We start from the raw sequence: 21,903 nt of genomic DNA, 5'->3' as shown, positions 1-21,903 counted from the left end.
GGTGTAAGTTTGAGACTCTAAACGACTCCATGTCTCAAGTAATATAATTATATCTGAACTATATACAATATTTAATAAATCAGGGTTAGTGCTTTTCTCTCCAAAAGATGAAGAGATCATCCCCTGAATGTTGTAGCATGTTATTTTAAATGACGACATTGAGAAATTGTCTATTTACCAGAAAGAATAATATATGATTTTACAACCCAATAGTGTTTTGTAAATCAATTAAAATCAATTAAAATGCATCACAAAATAATAATAATAACAGTAATAATAAAGGATTAAAGAATATGCTTGACTAAATTCACATTGTAGGTAATTAAGTTAATAGATTATCACATATAATTTTCAGCATGTTTTTGATCTGGCTGATGTCACTGGTGTCTGAACTACCTCTACCAGCCACAACAGCGGCGTAGCTGTCCGACTGTCTGCCGGGATGCCGTGTGACCCTCTCCTCTCTGACAGGACGTGTTATCTGGGGCCTCCTCAGAGCCGCGTCCTTGATGGATTTTGCAAACAGTCTCATGCCGTCTCGATGAATGTGGAGACGGTCATATAGGTGCGCATGAGTGATGCACTGATGGTTTGCTATATGAACATCTGGCATGAGTGCACACACATCAGTTATCTCTGCATTAATGGCATTGATGATGTTTTGTGGGACATCTCTGCGAGGCAGAAGTGTAGAGATGATGACTCTGGCACTAGGGTAGATCCCTCTAGCTGATTTCACCACGTTGATGAGAGCTTTGGCGACGTCCACTCTCCTGGTGCTGAGGTCGTTTGTCCCAGTGTGCAGTATAATGTGTGAGGGGGCGCCCAGTTCTCCTTCTCTCAGCAGTTTCAAAGCAGAGTGAGAGGTGGGACACCAGAGTTTCCTCACAGTTCTCCCTGGAAACAGTCGTCTCTGGTCGAGGTGGTTGCCGTTGGAGTCACAGAGGATGATGATGTGTTGTCTCTTCTCTTCTCTGTTGCTGCTGATAGATGTTGTGGTCTGAGGAGATCTCTGTCTGGTGCTGATGTCTTTTCTCTTGGAGTTCTGAGAAGCTTGAGAGACCTGAGAAACTTGCGTGGATGCAGGGGATGGGATGGTGTGTGTTTGTGTGTTGACACACTGCTGATGTTGTGTTGTGTTTGTGATGTGTTCAGGAGGAGAGGTGTTGAGTGACTCTGTGGTTGTGATATGTTCAAGGTTTATGTGTAGCTGTTGTCTCATCTCCTCCAGTTGTTTCTCCAGCATATTGCTGTGTTGATCTCTCTTGATCAGCTCCTCTCTCACCCTCATCAGCTCCTCTCGCAGCTCCTGATTGTTCTCCTCCAGCTGTCTGACAGCAGAGAAGAGCTGCTGAAGTTGTTGTATGTTGAGGTGGCTGGTCTGGTTTTTGAGCTGGCAGAGGCTGTTGGTAGTTTCCTCTTTAAACAGGAAGTAGTCCTGCTCCAGCTCAGCGATGTTGTCTCTCAAGGCCTTGATCTTTGGAGATGCTGGAGAGACAGTGTTTCTGTATGCTACAGGGGTGCTCGAGCTGAGGTCAGTGTTTGTGGCTGTTTTGTTGTAGGACTCTTCACGGCTCTTCACCTCAGGATCTTTCTTAAACATCTGAACCTTTATTTTAAAGTCCATGAAATTCTTCTGGAATTCATCAAGGCTGGGTTCTGACCCCTGGACCATGACTGTACCATTGTGATACAGGTTTACAGTCAGCTTTATCTCCTTTTCTCCTTCTAGAGTGATTTGTCTACCTTTACTGATGCCACCTTTTCTGCTGCAGTGCATGGCAGTTATGAGGGTGCTGTGCCAGGCTAATGGGTGATCAGTGAAGAAGAGCAGGTTACACCGGACTCTGTTTGGTTCTGATCCACTGTAATCAGACAACAGCATCTCTGGATTCTCTCTAAGGATCATCTCTTTCATCTTCTTCCTATCTTTGTTTGTTAAAACCTCTGCTGGATATATGATCTCCAGCTCCTCTTCAGTTTTGAAAGATGCAACTGCCTTAGACAGGCCCGATCTGTGATCAACTGTTTTAACTGCCATGGAATGTTAGCTTGGCTAGCAGTTAGCTTGATATTTAGGTTATATGTAATATTTGATGTGATCTTTAAATTTCTTAGAGGTCTTACCTTAAAAATCTTCTGCCTCTTTTGATATTAGTTTAGTTTCCAATAATTTAAGTATCGTTTGAGTCATAAAACATACATTTTCTGGCAAAAATGAAAGTTACAGCAGGAGCTGATATTTTTTGCTGCCAACTGCCATCGGAACTCTCTCTCACTCTCTCTCTCTCACACTCTCTCTCTCTCACACTCTCTCTCTCTCTCACAATTTCAATTTCAATTTCATATTTGCTTTATTAGCATGACTGTGTAACACAATGTTGCCAAAGCATCAACATATTATATATAAATAATAAAACAAACAGACAAACAAACAAAACATATATGTATAAATCATGTCACATGTGGCATTGTAAATAGATGGATAAATAAATATACACACACTGTATAAATAAATACATTGGGTCATTCTAGAGAATTAGCTGTCTCTGGCGTTGTGAATAGCTAGCACATATTTAGCCGCTAGTGCAGCTGTATTATCATCTTCTCCGAGTAAGAAGGACATTTTTTCAGTGTCACTCAGTTCATAGAATGATGGGATCAAGGCTTCAAATTTGGGCAGAAACGTTTCTCTTATATTGTTATATTTAGAGCAAAAGAGCAGAAAGTGTTCCTCATCCTCTATGTGCTGTAGATCACAGTGTCTACAGATCCTCTGCTCTCTCTCTGTCCATGTTTGTCTACGTCTTCCTCTCTCTATCTCTAGGTCATGGTCACTTAATCTGTATTTGGAGAGGATTTGTCTTTCTTTAAAATGTTTAATAAATAGATAACTGGCCAATTTAGTGGTTCTATTGAGGGTCGAGTAACATTGGAGTTTATTCTGGAGGTCAAAATGTGCTTTTAATGATTTATCATGAGTGTCTTTTAGATTTGTGTGGATTTCTTTAATAATAATTTTGGGGCTGTAGCTGTGGTCAATAGGGAGTATAGTCTGATGGACGAGTTGAAGAGCGAGTGTGTTCAGAGGATGAGGTTCTGCTGAGGATTCATTGGCGAGGAGGGCTTTATATTGCACTGACTCTGGATCAGACTGATGGAGGTGATGCCAGAACTGAACACATCTCTTCTGGATCTCGATGTTCAGCGGGTACAGGCCTAGCTCGGCCCTGCAGGCGGCGGTGGACGTGTTTCTGTGGACCCCTAAAATATTTTTGGCAATTTCCAATTGTAATTTTTCTACTGGTGTTTTATCCCAATTTTTAAAATTTAGTACTGGTCCCCAAATTTCACATCCATATAAAATAATTGGTTTTATTATTGAATTATATAATTTGATCCAGGTTTTAATGGGTAATTTTAAGTGTCCGCATCGTGATTTTATGGCATAGAAAGCCCTCCGTGCCTTTTCACTCAGAGTTTTGACAGCCAGACCGAAGCGTCCCGAGGCGCTGATGTCGATACCCAGATAGCTATAGCTCGTGCTGCGCTGCAGGACCTGGCCTTTATACAGGAACTGGTGTTTGTGTGCCTGAGATCGGGCCTTCTTCTGGAACACCATGACTCTGGTTTTGTCCAGGTTGACTGTCAGGGCCCAGTCTTGACAGTACTGTTCCAGCAGGGACAGGCTCTGCTGAAGGCCCTCAGGTGTGCGGGACAGCAGGACCAGATCATCCGCGTACAGCAGACATCTGACCTCTGACCCCTGACCCCTGGCCTGTGTGTGGTGTAGAGTGAGACCGGGTACAGTCGAGCTCTCCAGCGCTGATGCCAGATCATTGATGTAGATGTTGAATAGAGTCGGGCTCAGACTGCAGCCCTGCCTCACTCCACGGCCCTGCTGGAAGAACGCGCTTCTGTGGTCACTGATTTTCACAGCACTTTTGCTGTTGCTGTACAGAGATTTTATAATATCAAATGTTTTTCCGCCGATGCCAATTTGTAGGATTTTGTATAGTAGACCATCATGCCAAATTGAGTTGAATGCTTTTTTAAAGTCTACAAAACATGCAAATATTTTGCTTTGTTTGTCCTTGATGTTTTTGTTGATGAGAGTGTGGAGGGAATAGATGTGGTTGGATGTGCGGTGTTTTGGTAAAAAGCCAATTTGTGCTTTATTTAAAATGTTGTGTGATGAAATGTGTGAGACGATGCGTCTGTTTATGATGCTGCAGAACAGTTTTCCTAAAGCACTGCCCACACTGATGCCGCGATAACTATTGGGGTCGAATCGATCACCTTTCTTGAATATGGGTGTGATGAGTCCCTCAGACCAGCTCTCAGGGACGCTTCGGACCACAACACCAAATTAAATAATTTGGCTAAAGTTTGAATCATGCTGGGACTGCTGAGTTTAAGCATTTCGTTACTAATGTGATCTTGTCCACATGCTTTCTTTAATTTAAGATGTTTTATATGTTCTAATATTTCAGATATTGTTATATATTTATCTAATGGATTTTGATAATTCTTAATTGTTTTCTCCAAGTCTTCTAATGTTTTCTTTATTTTACTCTGAGGTTGGTTAAGGTCAGCTGGTGCAATTTTTCGATACAAATTTTCAAAGTAAGATTTCCAAATTGTGCCATTCTGGAGTGACATCTCTAGTTTGGGTTTTTCTAGTTTTTTATAAAGGTTCCAGAAAGTATTTTGATCTACCGAATCATCAATTTCATCGATTTTGGCTTTAAAATATTTTTCTCTTTTGTTCCTCAAAATTCTTTTGTAATTTTGCAGACAGTCTGAATAAGAGAGCCGTACTGTCTGGCTGGACGGATCTTTGTGCTTTTTGTTAGAGAGTCTCCTCAGTTCTTTTCTGAGACCGGCACATTCATCATCGAACCAGACATCCTTTCTCATTCTCTGTTGATGCGTTTTATGTTTGCTTTGCGGTTTAATGTTAGATAGAGTTATCAATGTTTTGAATATGTAATTTACGTTTTTTGTTGCTAAATTTATTCCATTAATATCTAAAGTGAAATCAATGGACATAAATTCATCCAGCATTTTTGATATAGTAGGACTGTTCATATTTTCTTTGAATTGATCCGAGTTGGATTGATTCCATTTAAGTTTAGGTTTCAGAGGAAACAGTTTTTCAGATTCAAGTGGAGAGGTTTTAGTTATTTCACACGGGGGTTTCAGATAAAGCACAGTTTGGCAGTGATCGGAGATCGGGAGCTGAGGTCTGACTGTGAAGGCATTAATAACGCTTATTGTTATCGCCGAACCCGGTCTAAACAGGTTTGTCTGTCAATTTCTGAGGTCCCAAGCAACTGAATAACCCGGGACCCATTTTGAAAATTTCATTTTGCTTAAAAAAATACATAAAACTGATTTTAAATCTTAATTTTAAATTCATCCTATCAGATGTAGAAAAGTACATTCAAAAGATTTATGAAAAAAAACCTTGTTAAATATAATTAATGCAGGTTCTCCAGTTTTTCTACAATCCAGTGATATAAAAGCAATATTTACCTGCATATATTTGTACAAAACACTTTTATTTATTATATATTTATTTGAATGAACGGGAGGTGGAGGGATGCTGGAAACAGCTGAGACTGAAGACAGGTAAAGAGCTGCTTATATACTCCGGCTGTTAACTGAAAGAATAGATGGACTCGCTCCTCCCCAAATTACCTTTAGGAACTTCATTTAGTAATTCAGTTGTTATTAGTTATTATAACCCAACGATTATTTATTGTTGTCCAGTTTGTCATTATAATATGATATTAATATTATTTGATGGAGTTGTTGTATACTGTAGTAATATATTTCTGTTACTTTCACCTGGAGATATTTATAATACTATAACATTTATAACAGTATTGTAACTTGGGCTGCAACTAACTTGCACACATATAATACGTGCTCTCTCAGCAACATCATGACATGAACTGCTGCACTCTGAACTGCTGCACGTCATACTGACAGGTGTATCGACCAATGAAATAAAGCATTCATTGTCTCTGACAGATGATTGGCTATCGACTAAAATCATCATATTATTTCAGAATATTACACTTTTTAACTTGACACTGTCTAATAATGTGCCGGTCCAGCGGGAGATGCTGAAGAAACAGTGAAAAGCAGCAGTCAAGGATTTTCATCTAGCACGTTTTTACACAGGAAAACCAAAACTGAGCAGACGGACACAAAAACATTCCTAACTCTAACTCATTCCTTCATGTGTATCTGTGAGTGAGAGTGCATGCGCGAAACTAATCCAGAGAGCGCTGACAACAGCGTATTCATGTGTGTACACAGAACAACATGTCACAACATCAAGAAACAAATGAACTGCAAAAACTAAGAAACATTTCCAAAACAATTGCAATTTCAAGCTTTCTAAAGTATTTTTTTTATTTTTGCAAATATGTGTGTGTTTATGTGTGTGTGTGTGTTAATGTGTGTGTGTGTGTATGTGTGTGTGTGTGTGTGTATGTGTGTGTTTATGTGTGTGTGTGTTAATGTGTGTGTGTGTGTGTATGTGTGTGTGTGTGTGTGTGTATGTGTGTGTGTGTGTTAATATGTGTGTGTTTATGTGTGTGTGTGTGTTAATGTGTGTGTGTGTGTGTGTTAATATGTGTGTGTTTATGTGTGTGTGTGTGTTAATGTGTGTGTGTGTATGTGTGTGTTAATATGTGTGTGTGTGTGTGTTAATATGTGTGTGTTTATGTGTGTGTGTGTGTATGTGTGTGTGTATGTATATGTGTGTGTGTGTTAATATGTGTGTGTTTATGTGTGTGTGTGTTAATATGTGTGTGTTTATGTGTGTGTGTGTGTTAATGTGTGTGTATGTGTGTGTGTGTGTTAATGTGTGTGTGTGTGTGTGTTAATATGTGTGTGTTTATGTGTGTGTGTGTGTTAATGTGTGTGTGTGTGTGTGTGTGTGTATGTGTGTGTTAATATGTGTGTGTGTGTTTGTTAATGTGTGTGTGTGTGTGTGTGTGTGTGTTAATATGTGTGTGTTTATGTGTGTGTGTGTGTTAATGTGTGTGTGTGTGTGTGTGTGTGTGTGTGTGTATGTGTGTGTGTGTGTTAATATGTGTGTGTATGTGCAGGTTTAAGTGGACCTTTTATTATAGGTTACAAACTGGTAATTATAAGGGTATTATGCCGCTTATAAATCATACTAATCAATGTTTTATTGAAAATGTAAAAATGCAGTGAGTTGTTTGTGAGGGTTAGGTTTAGGGTTAGGGGATAGAATATATAGTTTGTACAGTATAAAAATCATTATGTCTATGGAGAGTCCTCATAATGATAGCTGCACCAGCATGAGTGAGTGTGTGTGTGTGTGTGTGTGTGTGTGTGTGTGTGTGTGTGTGTGTGTGTGTGTGTGTGTGTGTGTGTGTGTGTGTATTTTGCATTGAGGATGTTTTAGAGTCTCACCCTGTAATTTCTGTCTGTTATTTTTTCTGCATTGTTGCTGACTTATTGACTGTATTTGACAGATACAAAAATTGCTCTGTATTTCACTCTTTCACATTCATTTTCAACGGTCGGTCAATTTTGACAGTGAATACCAAAGGTGACTTTTTTTTATGACTACTTGAATCTAGCCCAATTATATTTTTATGTTCAAATGGCAAATGGAAGAAAAGTCACCAAGTCTCGTACTGATCAGATAAAATAAACGTCCCGTTATTAAAATAATCCGTAACCTCCATTCCCTGATGGAGGGAATGAGACGTTGTGTCGATGTTGTGACACTAGGGGTAGCTCTTGAGAGCCCGAGACACCTCTGATCTTTGATAAAAGGCCAATGGGAATTGGCGAGTGGTATTTGCATGCCACTCCCCTGGACATACTTTACTTACTTTACTTTATTATTTCACCCACACATAAATTCAAGACAAATGGCACAAACCAAATAGCACATATAGTCATGTGTGAATCAGGTCTCCCAGAGAAGCTATCCAAAGCTTATAATAGGGAGCCTGAGACATATTAAAATAATACATTACAAACAAATACTTAAACTAAACACCAGTCACATAACAAGGATATCATACAAAAATACACAATACAACATAAGACACACAAAAAATAGATCAGGACAATGCTTTTAAGATCAACTGTAGTCTAGGTAGGCTACTGGCAAGGTTATAGATATAAACGTAAAAGTTCCTTTTTTAGTGTTTTTTTGAAGATGGATACAGATTTCAACACCTTCAGCCTGCCATCTAGCTCATTCCAAATCTTTGGGCCTCTACTTGTAATGCTCAAATTTGCACTTTTAAGTCTTCTGGTTTTACCAGTAATCAGATGTTTGTTCCTGGTGGCATGAGCATGAAGCGGACTACTAATTGGAATGAGCTGAGATAGCCTACTGTTTATAACATTAACTACTTGGTGCATAATGCACGCATTGTGGTATATGTTCAACTCAGTAAGCCGGAGGAGACCTAAGCGGTGAAAGAGGGGTCTAGTAGGAGTGTTGTACCAAGACCACGATATAGCTCGTATTATCTTCTTTTGTAGACTTATTAATTTATTTAAATGACTAGGGTAGGTATTACACCAAATTACGTTACAATAACTAATGTGAGGTTCGAACAAGGTTTTGTACAGGGTAAGAAGAGCAGGTAATGTAAGATAATGCCGTACTCTGAAGAACAGACCAACATATTTAGAAAGCTTCTGTATCAAGTGATCAATATGGCATTTAAAGTTTAGACATTTATCAATGTGAACCCCCAAGAACTTTGTAGAAGTGGTTGGTAGTATCTCCTCATCATCTACATTGAGGCAAAACTGTTTTGTAGCTGATGCCCTTATATTTGATTGAAACATTATATAATTAGTTTTTTTAATGTTGAGGGATAATTTATTGCACTTGAACCAGAAAACAATTTTTTTTAGTTCTTCATTTAAAATAATTTGTAAATCACTTGAATTTTTATGTGACAAAAACAAATTGGTGTCGTCTGCAAACATCACCTTTTGAAATACTTGAGAGGAATTCACAAAGTCATTTATATATATGTTAAAAAGTAATGGGCCCAATATTGAGCCTTGCATATGGGTATAAAGGAGGGGACGTGCATACCGCTCATTCAGGTTTTGCAGTTTACCAACAGGGAAATGTTTTTAAGTGGAATATACATCGCAAGGGGTTACCTATGGGGAACCAGCGCATGCGGCGCACCTGTCCCAGTACAAGGCTTATTTAGCACAAGCACTGAGCTAAATGACACTGGGCTAGGAGAAAGTCAACAAGGGAACACATTTGTGAATGCTACTGGGAATTGACAATGCACATATTCAGCTCAAGGGAGGTGAAAGGTGCTATGTGCAAGCGATATACCCAGCCGGATGACCCGGACATACCTGTTCATTCCTGCTAAGACACGGGACGAAACCAGCTCAACCCGAAGATTGTAGAATCTCGCAAAGGTATTGGGTGTAGCCCAGCCCACTGTTCTGCAAATGTCTGTTAGAGTAGTAACACTGTTCAGATCCAAGGAGGCTGCCACACTCCTGGTGGAATGGGCTCATAGCCCTTTAGAGGGCGGCATGTGCTGACCTTGGTAAGCACAGTTGGCCCTGGCTATCAGGGACAACGTAAGCCTACAGGCCCTGGACGGGAGATTTGGGCACCCACGCCAGGCGACGGTGCTCTGCGGTCACAGGTACACCGCTAGAGCCTTGTCCACTGGGGGCATCGCCAAGTAACCTCTGGCTGCTCCGCCATCGAGGGTAGAGAGAGCGGGGGAGCTGAAAGATCATGACCGGGCAGTGAAAGGTGCCTCCCAAGATCTTGTCAGCTCCTCATGCACCTCAGGGAATAAAGGCACTGGGGCGAGTCTGTGAGTGGCACTGCGATCCCAGATACCAATCATCGAGACACGAGGAATCAGGGGAGAGTGGAGGGTTCCACTCTAGCCTGACACTCGCGGCGGCCCGGGAAAACATGTCTGTCATTTCACCGTCCGCCTGTGACTGTGCGTCCACGACTGAGGGGGGAATCCTGCTCTCCGACACTGCGCTCGAGAGTTCATCACCTTCACGTGCAACGAACAAAAGGTCGAATTCGCCCTGGGACGAGCCGGCACACTCATCTGAGCGCCTAATCGGAGCAAACGAGTGTGCCGGGGAATGGGAGATCCGAGGGGATTTACCCGGCGCAGGTGGTCCCGTTGTGGCCCCACATCGCCCCAGTGCTCGCCGGGCTGGCCTCATACACGTCGGTAGGAGAACCAAGGCAGGGAGCCACTGGGGTGGCATTGCCATGGTCATGTCCTCGCAGTGAGGACATGACGCATCCATGAAAGATGTCTCAGCATGGGCAGCGCCCAGGAATGAAAGACAACGATCGAGAGATATCGAACGCATCCAGGAATAACACACAATCGGAAGGGCATCTTCAAAACGACGTGTCTTTAAAAATATGTTCCGATGTGTGCCGCTCTTTTAGAATATACTCTAAATGATCTGCCGAAGCACCTAGGGGTGATCTCTGCAGTGCACACATGCAGAGAGGGGAGAAAGCCGCTGTAATGTGCGGTAAGGATCCAGCAGAAGTGAGAATGGAAAAAAATGTTATTGGCCATTTATCAAATATCAGAGGTGTCTCTGGCTCCCCTAGTGTCACAACATCAACACAACTTCGAGTGAGAGACAGATAGGAATCCATTTTTATTCTAATTAAAAAAAATATATATATATTTATGTCAAAAATGACTAAATACCATAGGAGGATGAATGATACAAAGATGAATGAAATAAATCATGCAAAGGGTTTTGCTGCATGAGAAACTAAACACATACACAACCTGGTCTCAGACCATCATGCAGTGTGTGAAGATGTGCCAACACAAATATTATAAATTATATATCTTGTTCACCACACTTCAAATCATGAACAAAAATCAACAATTTATTTATGAATTATGAGTTACCTGGACTTTGTGTAGAATAGCTGTTAGACATCAGCACTGAAAGTAAAAAAAGAAGCATTTCCATTAATTCAACACAACACAATTCAATACAGATGTTGCACTACAATTATCTGATGGACCCAGTTGTAAAATTTCCATCATGGTGTAAATTTATCAGTCATGTTAGTTTAAATTTCCCTGATATGTAGTATAGCCTATTTGATTTTCTTGATATATTCAACATTTTCAGTTGGCAATGTACGTGTCTGTTGAAATAGCTGTTCTATTCAATAATTCACAGTTTTAAAAGTGTACTTAAATAACAGAATTTCTAGATGCATATCTATATTTCCAGCAATCTGGCGATCTTTTTACACACAGACATACAGGGCGAGCAAGAGACAGATGGGACGTTCTTGAACAAAACTTGTATATGACTCGAAATAATGAGTCTCAGAGAGGGATTCATTCATTTGACGCAGGACAGCCGCATATGATCTGTACAGATAACACAAATGATTAGTTCATGTACAGAGTCTGTGTTCTATGGAGCCTCTTAAGGGTCAAGATAGTGGGCAGAACATTAGTTGGGTGGGCAAAATAATTTGCAAATGCTTTTGTGTTTTCTTTGCTTTCTCTCACAAAATGTGCATCATAAAGACAGTCTTCTGCAATCTCTCTTATGTGTATTCCAGCATTATTCCAGCTGTTGAGTTCAAAAGAAGAGAAAGTCTGTGCAATGAAAGAGTGAAGCTCAAAAGTCAACACTTATACAATGCACAAATTATAATCGTCAATTTATGAATGAGTGTAAAATAAAGACAAATCTATGGGATCAATTCCATGCCACATATATTTGCAAAAATATAAAGTATTGCAAAATAAAATAAAGTTTTGCAAAAGAAAAAAAGTATTGAGCAAACAATTTTTTTTTTTAATAAAACAAAAATTAAGTATCACAAACGTAAAATAAAGTATCGAGAGAAAAAAAGAAAGTTTTGCAAACAAAAATAAAGAATTGCAAAATATAAATAAAATATAGCAAAAACCAAGATATAATTAATTGCAAAAATCAATGACTGTTGTAAAAGAAACTAAAGAACTTTTATCCTTTTTTATCTCTGCAACAGATTTTTAAGCAGCAATGATTTTGCCACACATCTTTTTCTTTGCAATGCTACTAATTATTTTGCAATGCTCCTTTTAATCTGCATTTCCATCACGTGTGAGCTCGTGATACCGTTTTGCCTTTGCGCTTCACTTTTCTCTGCGTTTCACTTTATGGCACTGTTTTGACGTGGGGGTGGAGTCAGGGTATTGGGGCGTGTACAACGGGCTCAGTGATGCCTCTCTGGAAGTTACGTCATTAGCTTGAGACACGGATCAAACATCATGGCTGAGCACAGGCATGCAGGTGGATCTCAGGTATATAAAGTTGATTGTTTCCTTTAATTTAATTAGCATTAAATGTGCTTTAACAGCGTTTGCTTCAGATAAAGAAGTTAGAGATCAGTTAAAGCGGTGGATTTATTAGCCATACTCGCTAACATAGCCAGCATCTGCAGTTTATTCTCTCTCAATTGATTGGACTATTGATTGATTCTTATGTTTACTTTATAGATTATAATTGTCTATACCATAGTATGTTGTCTTCTAAAAAAAAAAATGTAAACTCCATATTTAGATGTAACATTATCACTGTTAAAGGAGACAATAAATAGATTACAAATAAAAAGTTAAACGATCGTAACAAACGTGCATGTGTTCTGTCTTTAAAAAGAAAGTTTTGAAATATAAAATGTTCACATCCCCTATATTCTTAACCCTGCGTTATACAGCTATGTGGCATGGGGGGCGTGTTTATCTCTAACACCTGTGTCTTGTTGTAGTGATATGGAGAGAGACATTTAAAGGGACGCCAAGTGTCGAGAGAGAGAGTGGATCCAGAAAGCTCCACAGATTGAGTGTGATATTGTTCTGTTTATGTTTACATTTCTACGGCGGTGACCGTTATATGTTCGTGAAAGAAATTAAAGTGCTGATTTCAAACCTGCTTCGCTGTCTTCTGACTCCTCCATTGCTCAACGAACCTGTTCACAAGCTACTTAAGTTCTTACAATGCTCACAGTAAATGTACGTGTATCTAGGTCATCTCGTGTAATGATTTGCCATGTCACATTTAGCAGAGAGAATATCCAGATGTCGTGACGAATCTTATTAGTGTTCTGACTCAAAGCTTCGGTCATATTCAGGCGGGTCAGGGTCCGCATCAGCTTTCTCCTGCTGTTTCTCTGCCTCGAGTAGAGCAGGATATAACCAGGTTATCAGCACCTACTCTTAAGAATCAATCTGTTAAATTTGTTTTGCTTTTGCACAATTAACATAAGTGATGTTCTTTTATTGTTTGTAGATCGTTTCCTGGGATGCTTATTTGTTACGATCGTTTAACTTTTTATTTGTAATCTATTTATTGTCTCCTTTAACAGTGATAATGTAACATCTATTTATATATTTTTAAATATGGAGTTTACAATTTTTTAGAAGACAACATACTATGGTATAGACAATTATAATCTATAAAGTAAACATAAGAATCAATCAATAGTCCAATCAATTGAGAGAGAAAAAACTGCAGATGCTGGCTATGTTAGCGAGTATGGCTAATAAATCCACCGCTTTAAAGGGTAACTAAACCCTAAACCAACTTTTTTTAGTTAATGATCTGTAAGAATGGGGCTTTATTAGTACTGGTCATTGATTCAAGTAATTATTTTGACATTTGTGTATAAAGTGTTTTAATTCTACAATATATGGTGTAAAAACTTCTGAGTGCTGCCCTCTTCAGGTTGAACGGTGGCTACTGCAGTTGAATTTTCCTATTGGCTGTTTGCGGTACTTCGTGACGTAAGCGGTGACAGCTGACGTAAGCAGTGTAACGGTCACTTACAGGGATTACGGTAATAATGGGTGTGATACAGTTGCGCAGAGAGAGCGCAGACAGCGAGAGCGTAAGAGAAGGTGTGTAAAGTGGAGGATGTGAGAAGATAGTTGCTCTCAACATGTATTTCTTTTTGTTTCCCTTTTATTTTGTGTGACTAAGTTGGATGTTATACGCATCCTCACTCGCCTTCATGTATGTGGAGGAGGTAGCACTCTTTTTTTGGACATTTTATTAAATGCAGGTTGAAATGCTAACACCTGTTTGTCTCATGTGTCTCCTTCTCGCGTGAGTTATATCTATTTTCTCTCCTTGAGACACCTCTAACATCCAACCTCCGTTACAGCAGGTTCCAGCTCACCACGCCAGATTCATGTACATGTGGTCTTGCGACCGTGTGAGGAATAATAATAACATAGAGTCTGACAGCAGCTGTCAATTAATCCGTCACTACGAGTCTCAGGTGTCACCCCCGACATTAAAAATGACATTAAATGTGAGTGGTCTACACCCCTGTATGTCACCATTCATCAGTAATGAAAGGGTGTTAGTGGCTCATTTTGCTCAACACATGGGTAGAGGGGCACACATTCATCACGAGAGGGCGCACTTCTGAGAAACAATAATAAAAAACCTCTTGTGTGGCCCCGCCTGTCAACCGCCTACATCACCAATGCTAAATACGTCCCTCTTCTTCCTGTCCCCTTTGTTGATACATTACAGGAAAATAGTTTGAAGTATTAACAAAGTTTATATAACAGAACATTTGACCAACTTTTTGCAAAGTTTCTGCTTATAGACTCTCAGCCAGATAATGAAGACAATATTACAACAATAGTGCCTCCTGCACATTACTCAAACATGTTCAATAAGAACAGCAGACAGACCGTAGATTAATAGAGAAGTTGAGAGCGATCTGAGAGCTCAAGATGGAGAGAGTCTATTTAAAGATACAGCACATACAACACCAACTCACAGAAACAGAAATATGTCTGATTCAACAGACAATCCAAAGATTATTACTATAAAATAAGATACAAGTATATAAAATATGAAGAGATGAAACACATCAAAGTTACAACATGTACACAAGTCCATCATCTTTCACATGAACACAGACAGATGCATTTGATCTGTAACACACAGTAATAACTGCAGTCTTCACTCTCATCATCACTATAACACCAAACATTATTTATATATGAACAGAATAAAGAATACATGAACACTGAGACAGTAAATCTACAGTATAGACCTGTGCACCCACATCACCATCATGTGTTTCACACACACACAAATAACAGAAGATAATATAGAATATAATAAAACACTCACAGAGTATAAGAGGCAGCACACTGGACTCCATACTGTCACTTTAATGAACAGTTTAAACTGTGCTGTCTGTCTAAACCAAACCCTTCCTGTGTTCAAACATCATTTCACACTTCAGAGACAGAAATAAAAGGGAAGAAAGACAAGAGTCTTCAGACCAATGCATGCAGAACACACAATAAGATATTTAACTTCTCTTTTGGTGCATTCAAGCTGTTGAAGATGTTCCTCTTTAATTTGAGTAAAGACTTGAACATGAACATCTAAACACACACATGCAAATCATGTCGACTGAATCAGACACAAAAGTGACTCTGAAGTGAATTAAATTCAGACTGTCTGTGATTCACAGTAAGATTTAAAACATGTTAATTTCTCCTCTAAAGGAGGTCTGAAGCACAACAGTCTCTTAAACTCTCTCACTATCAGGATATTAAAGAAGTGAAACTGCTGCATCAGATCTGCTTACACAACATGTTCTGAGTTCCTGGAAACAAACACAAACAGAAAAACTGTGAAAACAGAGTGAGAATGTTTAAAGTCACATGTGAAGAGAAGATTGTGATAATGATAAAACAACAACATGGAAAAAAATATGTGGCCAGCTGAAGACTGATGCTAGCCTTTAGCCTCCATTTCGGAGCAGGGCGACCAGAACCGGTTACACATGCAATTACTAGAAAATTAAAAGCTCTCCATGTTCCCTTTACAAAAAGTGGTGGTCGACCTGAGTGTGGGTTCTGCATTTGAGGAGCAAGCCTCAGACCCGCCTCGGTCCTGTCTGAAGGAAGGCTCAAAAGCAAAGCGTGGCGAGTCGTGCTCCTCCTCCCAGGGATTGGGGACAGTCTCGCTGCCTTCGCCAGCCCCCGAAGCAAGACCTCAGGACTATACTTTCTAGTAAGAGAAAACCCTGATGGTCTTGAGCCTAGATTAGTGGGTAGCTCCCCTCGGGACGGGGTGCGTGCTTCACTTCACCCCTCCCGGTACCCCCTCGAAGCCCCTCCATTCCCGCCACCTCTTGGTGTTTCGGGTTGCAGAGGCTTCCATCAAAATTGGGTGTTTTCGCTGTTCCTGCATTTTATTCAGGACGCGAAACACTTGACAACCCCTCAACAGGAAGTGTTAAAATATAATACCCATCTCAGAGATCCTGGCAGCGTGGAAACTTCTGCCAGATATATTATTTTCTGTGGGTCTTATAAGGGCGTCAGGATTTAATTCACTCGCCGCTTTTCCGTGTTTCAATGGCGTGTTCTTACTACCGTAAACCGGATTTATTTTATATGTAAAAAAAAAAAAAAAAACCTCAATCTCCTGGTTAAAGGGGCCATGGTATGTGTTCCCCTTCCAGAGAGAGAGTTAGGTTATTACACTAAATACTTCCCGTTTCCCATGGAGGGTGAGGGGTGGCGTCTGGCTTAGATCTTAAAGCTTGAACTGCCCGTGGGTGTTCAAGTCCAAGATGATGCCTGTCAAGACGGTCCTGTCTCCAGCCCTACAACTCGTTTGGCTGGTCACCATCGATCTTATGACGCACTTCTATACTTCATTTAGAAGTTCTGCCACAACATGGAAAGTTCCTGAGGTTCGCTTCCGGGGGCGAAGTCTCCCAGTGTCAGGTTCTTTCACTCGGCCTAGCCCTTCTTACCCGCACATTCACAATGCATGATGTAGCGCTGGCTCCTTGCGACTCCGGGGCATCTGCATTCTGAATTATGTAGACGACCGGCTGATCCTAGCGCAGTTCCAGGAACTAGCAGTTCAGCACAGGGACATCGTCTAAGCGCATCTGTTTTTCTGGGGTTGAGGCTCAACGCCAAGAAAAGCGTCCTCCCTCCCACTCAGAACACTGTCTATCGGGGCATCATATGGAGTTCAATCACAATGCGGGCACAACTGTCTCCCGCTAGGATTGAGTCCATTCAGATCACCCTGAGCAAAGTCAGGCTAGGTCAAGGTTGCACTGTTATCAGTATCAACAATTTCCAGGTCTCAGGGCGACCGCCTCCACGGTGATCCCTCTGGACCTTCTGCTCATGAGAACGTTTTTGTTGTGGCCAAAAGCCAGGGGATTTCATCCAAGGGCCAAAACCCCTAGGCTAAAAAGGGTTACGCGCCTCAGGCTTCGTTCCCTTTCTATGTGGTTCAGACCCCGGTTTTCTGCCTTGGGTCCCACTCTAGGTGTGTCTTGTTGTCGCAGGCTGCTAACGACAGACGCCTCCCTGACGGGCGGGGTAGCGGCCTTAAGTGGTCGTCCAGCTTAAGGGGATAGGAGGGTCGTCAGCTCGGTTGTCACAGTCACTGTCTCGGGTTGATGGCTGTATTTCTGGTCCTGAAATACCTCCTCCTGAGGCTGCCATGTCTTGGTGCGGGTGGACAATACAGCATTAGCCTCTTACATAAATCATCAAGGAGACCCACGTTCTTGTCAGCTGTATTTCTGACACGTCGGATTCTCCTTAGGGCCCAGGGCAAGCTCCTGTCACTCAGGTCAGTTATATCCCTGGATGCCCGTATATGGGAGCAGATTTACGGTCCACACAGAAAATACCAACGGGGGAGTTAAGAACTCCACCCTAAGGTAGTAGTTGCCCAGAGTTCGCCAGCAAGGGTTTTTGCCTCTTACTGATAGCACCACGCTGGCTGAACAGGGCTTGGTTCTCGGAGCTAATCTCTTCCTTCGATGGCTCGCCTTGGGCGATTCCTAACAGGAAGGATCTTCTATCTCAGGCAAAGGGCAATATTTCATCCCTGCCCCGAATTGTGGAATCTTTCATGTTTTGCCCCTAAGGGTACCAACTGAGGGACACAGGGCTTTCTCCTGAGGTTATCGAGACCTTTTTAAATGTCGGGCTTTTTCCACTTGGAACAAGTTTGGGTGAGATATTAGGGCAGAAGAGGACCTCTTCATCTCCTTGAAATCACCCAGCCCCCTTGGGTCTGGACGTTAAGACACATACATGACCCAGAATGCATCTGTATGCGTTTCTTTCCCCGGTTTCTCTGCTCCCGGGAGTCTTGGCAATGTTCACCAGCAAGGGTCTTGCCTCCTATTAATGGCTCTGCACTGGCCGAACAGGAGTTCCCCTTCTGTCGCTCTCTTACGTTGTGTCAGAGAACGACACTAGGGGTCTCTCTTGAGCGCCGATATTCACCTCTGTACTATGAAAAAAGGCCAATGAGAGTTGGCAGCCAGTATTTGCATGTCCCGCCCCCGGACATACGGGTATTTAAGCGGCGCAAATACGGGAGTTCATTCAGAAAATTTCTTCGGAGCCGATGGTCGTGTTTGCAGTTTGCTGCGTGACTACACACCGAGTTCCTGCTATCCTCTGCTGCATGCTGTTGGATTCTACAGCGCACAACAGCGGCTTTCTCCTGGTTGCACGGCTGTGCACTTCCTGCCCCTGAGCGCATCGACAGTTGCAGATAGAAAGATCTCTCACGAGTCTTTCATTCATAAAAGAGTGATTTTATTTAAAGAGTAATTTCCTCTAAAAGAGCAAAACACAGCGGCGTGAACGTCCTTTTAAGGACGCGTCTTTTAAAGATGCCCTTCCGCCCCTGTGTTGTTCCTGGATGCGTAGAGTACTCTCCGCTTCCGACGGCCACAGGCGTTGTCTCGTGTGTCTGGGCAGTGATCACACCGAGGCTGCGTTTGTGGATGGTTCATGCTCTCACTGCGAGAACATGACCATGACAACGTTAGGTCGCGGCTTGCTTACAATCGTAAGCAAGCCACTCCAGCCGCCCGTGTCGCCTCCTTCTTCCCACGGGATTGAGGACGATGCGGCTGGCGATGGAGGCGATTTGGGGATGGCAGCGGGTGCAGCTCGCCGGTACGCCCCTCGGACCACCAGCGCCCGGCACGCTCGTTGACTCCCGTCTTCACTCGAGGTGGCAGCGACTCGCCTCACAGCCAGTCTGCCTACCCTCAGGCGATGGAAGCAGATGAGTTCGCCGCGACATCGGAGGGCGTGGGCTCTGACGCTGAGGGCTCCTCTGGGCTGCCACCTTCGGGCTTGCACGCCCAGCAGGAGGCCGACGCGCAGATGTCCGATATGCTTTCCCGGGCAGCCAATAGCGTGGGCCTGGATTGGAACCCTCCATCCTCCCCGCAGCCATCACGGCTAGATGATTGGTTTTGAGCGTGGGCGCTGCTCACAGCCTCGCCCCCAGTACCTTTCTTCCCGGAGGTGCATGATGAGCTGACGTCTTCGTGGAGAGCACCCCTCTCCACTCGTCGTGCCACCTGCTCATCCGCCCTCGCCACCCTCGACGGCGGAGCGCCATGGGTACACGGAGATCCCCAGGTGGATAGAGCTGTTGCGATCCATCTATGCCCCGAAGCACTACCACCTGGCGGGGCCGCCCTGTACTCCCTTCCCGGTCCTGTAGAGCAACATCCTCGCTCACCGCGAAGGCCTACAGCGCTACCGGACGCGCGCTTCCGCCCTGCATGCCATGGCTCTCCTGCAGGTCCACCAAGCCAAGGCACTCCGCAACATGCACGGGGTGGCCCTGATCCCGACACGCTGCAGGAACTGCGCTCAGCGACCGACCTCGCCCTGAGAGCGACGAAGGTCACAGCGGGCACTCGGGCAGGCGATGGCCACTCTGGTGGTCCAGGAACGTCAGCAGTGGCTGGACTTGGTCGAGATGCGTGAAGCCGACAAGACTCGCTTCCTCAACGCCCCTGTCTCCCAGTTCGGCCTCTTCGGCGACACCGTGGAGGACTTTGCCCAGCAGTTCTCCCTGGTGAAGAAGCAGACGGAGGCCATTTCTCACATCATGCCGCGCCGCAAGCCTGCCGCCACGGCCCAGGCCCCATCTGCTCGCCGAGGGCGTCCTCCTGCGGCCAGAAGATCTTCTGCTCCGCCCCAACCTGGGCCCAGCTCTCAGCCCCAGCGTCGAGCAAACCGCAGGAAGCGTACGCCCCTGCCTCACGGACTCCGTCGAGGACCCGGAAGGCTCCCAAACGTCCCTGAGACAGCGGACCCAGAGGACGAGAAGTTAGCTCCGGAGATGGTGAGACCGCTCCGTCCCCGGTGGAGGGCCGGGAGGAGAATCCTGTGTTTTTCATTTGCCGCACCCCTGACGGGGCTGCGATACCCAAATTCTCAATAAAAGAGCTATTTCCTTTACCTCTGGGTCACATGGTCCGCAAATGCCGTTCTCACGGCACTTTTGTTTCAGGCCTCAACAGTCCCGGCGCCCAGGATGCGGTGCTCCGCCCTCAGCTCCACGACTGTTCCCGGCCGGCCGGTTCAGACGAGCCCAGAGGACGCCGACATCAGACCTCCTCCTCTGTCACGAACCCGCCCCTGCCGGGCGCGGAACAAGGTAAGTGCTTTGAGCTTATTCTCAGCACCAGAGCCTCGGGACGCCACAGAGCCTCCCGACGCTGCGTTACCTGTTCCGCACCGCTGCGAGCCCCGCCGAGTACGTCCAAAATACTTGTCCCCTTGGTGCCCCTAGCACAGAGCGCAGAGGCATGGCTTTCTCTGCCCAGCTCGTCACGCTGGCTGCACCGGACCATTCGACTTCGGTTACGCAATTCAGTTTGCCAGGTCTCCGCCCCCTTCCTGGGCGTTCGTTCCTCCGCGAGTGCACGGCGAACATGCCCTCTCCCTGCACGAGGAAATTGCCTCCCTTCTAATCAAGGACGCGATAGAGCCTGTCCCTCCAACCGAAACGAAGAAGGGTTTCTACAGCCCTTACTGTTGTACCCAAGAAAGGCGGTGGCATACGACCGATCTTGGACCTGCGAAGTTTTCAATCGGACCCTGTCCAAACTCCCGTTCAAAATGCTCACCCAGAAACAAATTCTATCTGGCGTTCGGCATCTAGATTGGTTCGCAGCGGTAGACCTGAAGGACGCGTACTTTCACGTCTCAATTAGCCCTCGACACCGACCCTTTCTACGGTTCGCATTCGACGGCCAGGCGTATCAGTACAAGGTCCTCCCCTTCGGCCTGTCTCTGTCCCTCGCGTCTTCCACGAAGGTCGCAGAGGCGGCTCTTGCCCCACTACGAGGAGCGGGCATACGCATACTCAATTACCTCGACGATTGGCTTATTCTGGCCCCTCGCAGGAATTACTATGCGACACAGAGACCAGGTGTTCGAGCACCTCCGCCGCTTGGGGCTTCAGGTCAACTGGGAGAAGAGTAAGCTCACCCCAGTCCAGAGCATCTCTTTTCTCGGTTTGGAGTTAGACTCAGTCTCAATGACAGCACGTCTCTCCAACGAACGTGCTCAGTCAGTGCTGGAATGCCTCGCTTCCTTCAAGCCAGGCACCGTGGTCCCGTTGAAGCGTTTCCAACAGCTCCTGGGGCATATGGCATCCTCCGCGCGGTCGCGCCACTAGGGTTGATGCATATGAGACCACTTCAGCATTGGCTCCAGACTCGAGTCCCGAGACGAGCATGGCGCCACGGCACGCACGGCGTGGAAATTACCACTACCTGCCTCCAAACCTTCAAACCCTGGATAGACCTCTGCTTTCTTCGGGCAGGGGTACCCTTGCAGCAGGTGTCCCGTCGCGTTCTGGTTACAACCGACGCCTCAAATTGGGTTGAGCGCCGTGTAACGGGCGCAGCAGCCGCAGGCCGGTGGAACCAAGGCCGCTGCGCTGGCACATCAACTGCCTAGAGCTGCTGGCCGTTCGTCTTGCCCTGAAGAA

General features: G+C 44.0%; 1 protein-coding gene across 1 annotated transcript in view; it reads right to left on the bottom strand.

Annotated features, from left to right (window-relative positions):
* LOC127645950 (sialoadhesin-like) overlaps positions 1 to 15,350 on the bottom strand; it is a 32,535-nt gene extending 17,185 nt beyond the window's left edge. Inside the window, exons 1-2 of the mRNA XM_052129529.1 lie at positions 15,223 to 15,350; positions 10,971 to 11,006 (exon numbers count right to left, since the gene is read on the bottom strand). Of these exons, the coding sequence (XP_051985489.1) occupies positions 10,971 to 11,006; positions 15,223 to 15,253 (67 nt within the window). The 5' untranslated portion in view covers positions 15,254 to 15,350. The remainder of the gene's footprint in view (positions 1 to 10,970; positions 11,007 to 15,222) is intronic.
* Positions 15,351 to 21,903: the final 6,553 nt, after the last annotated feature.

The sequence above is a fragment of the Xyrauchen texanus genome, chromosome 1 (genome assembly GCF_025860055.1).
Source record: "Xyrauchen texanus isolate HMW12.3.18 chromosome 1, RBS_HiC_50CHRs, whole genome shotgun sequence".
Taxonomy (NCBI): domain Eukaryota; kingdom Metazoa; phylum Chordata; class Actinopteri; order Cypriniformes; family Catostomidae; genus Xyrauchen; species Xyrauchen texanus.
Note: the sequence above shows the minus strand (reverse complement) of the source record. Positions and strands in the feature narration are given on the sequence as shown.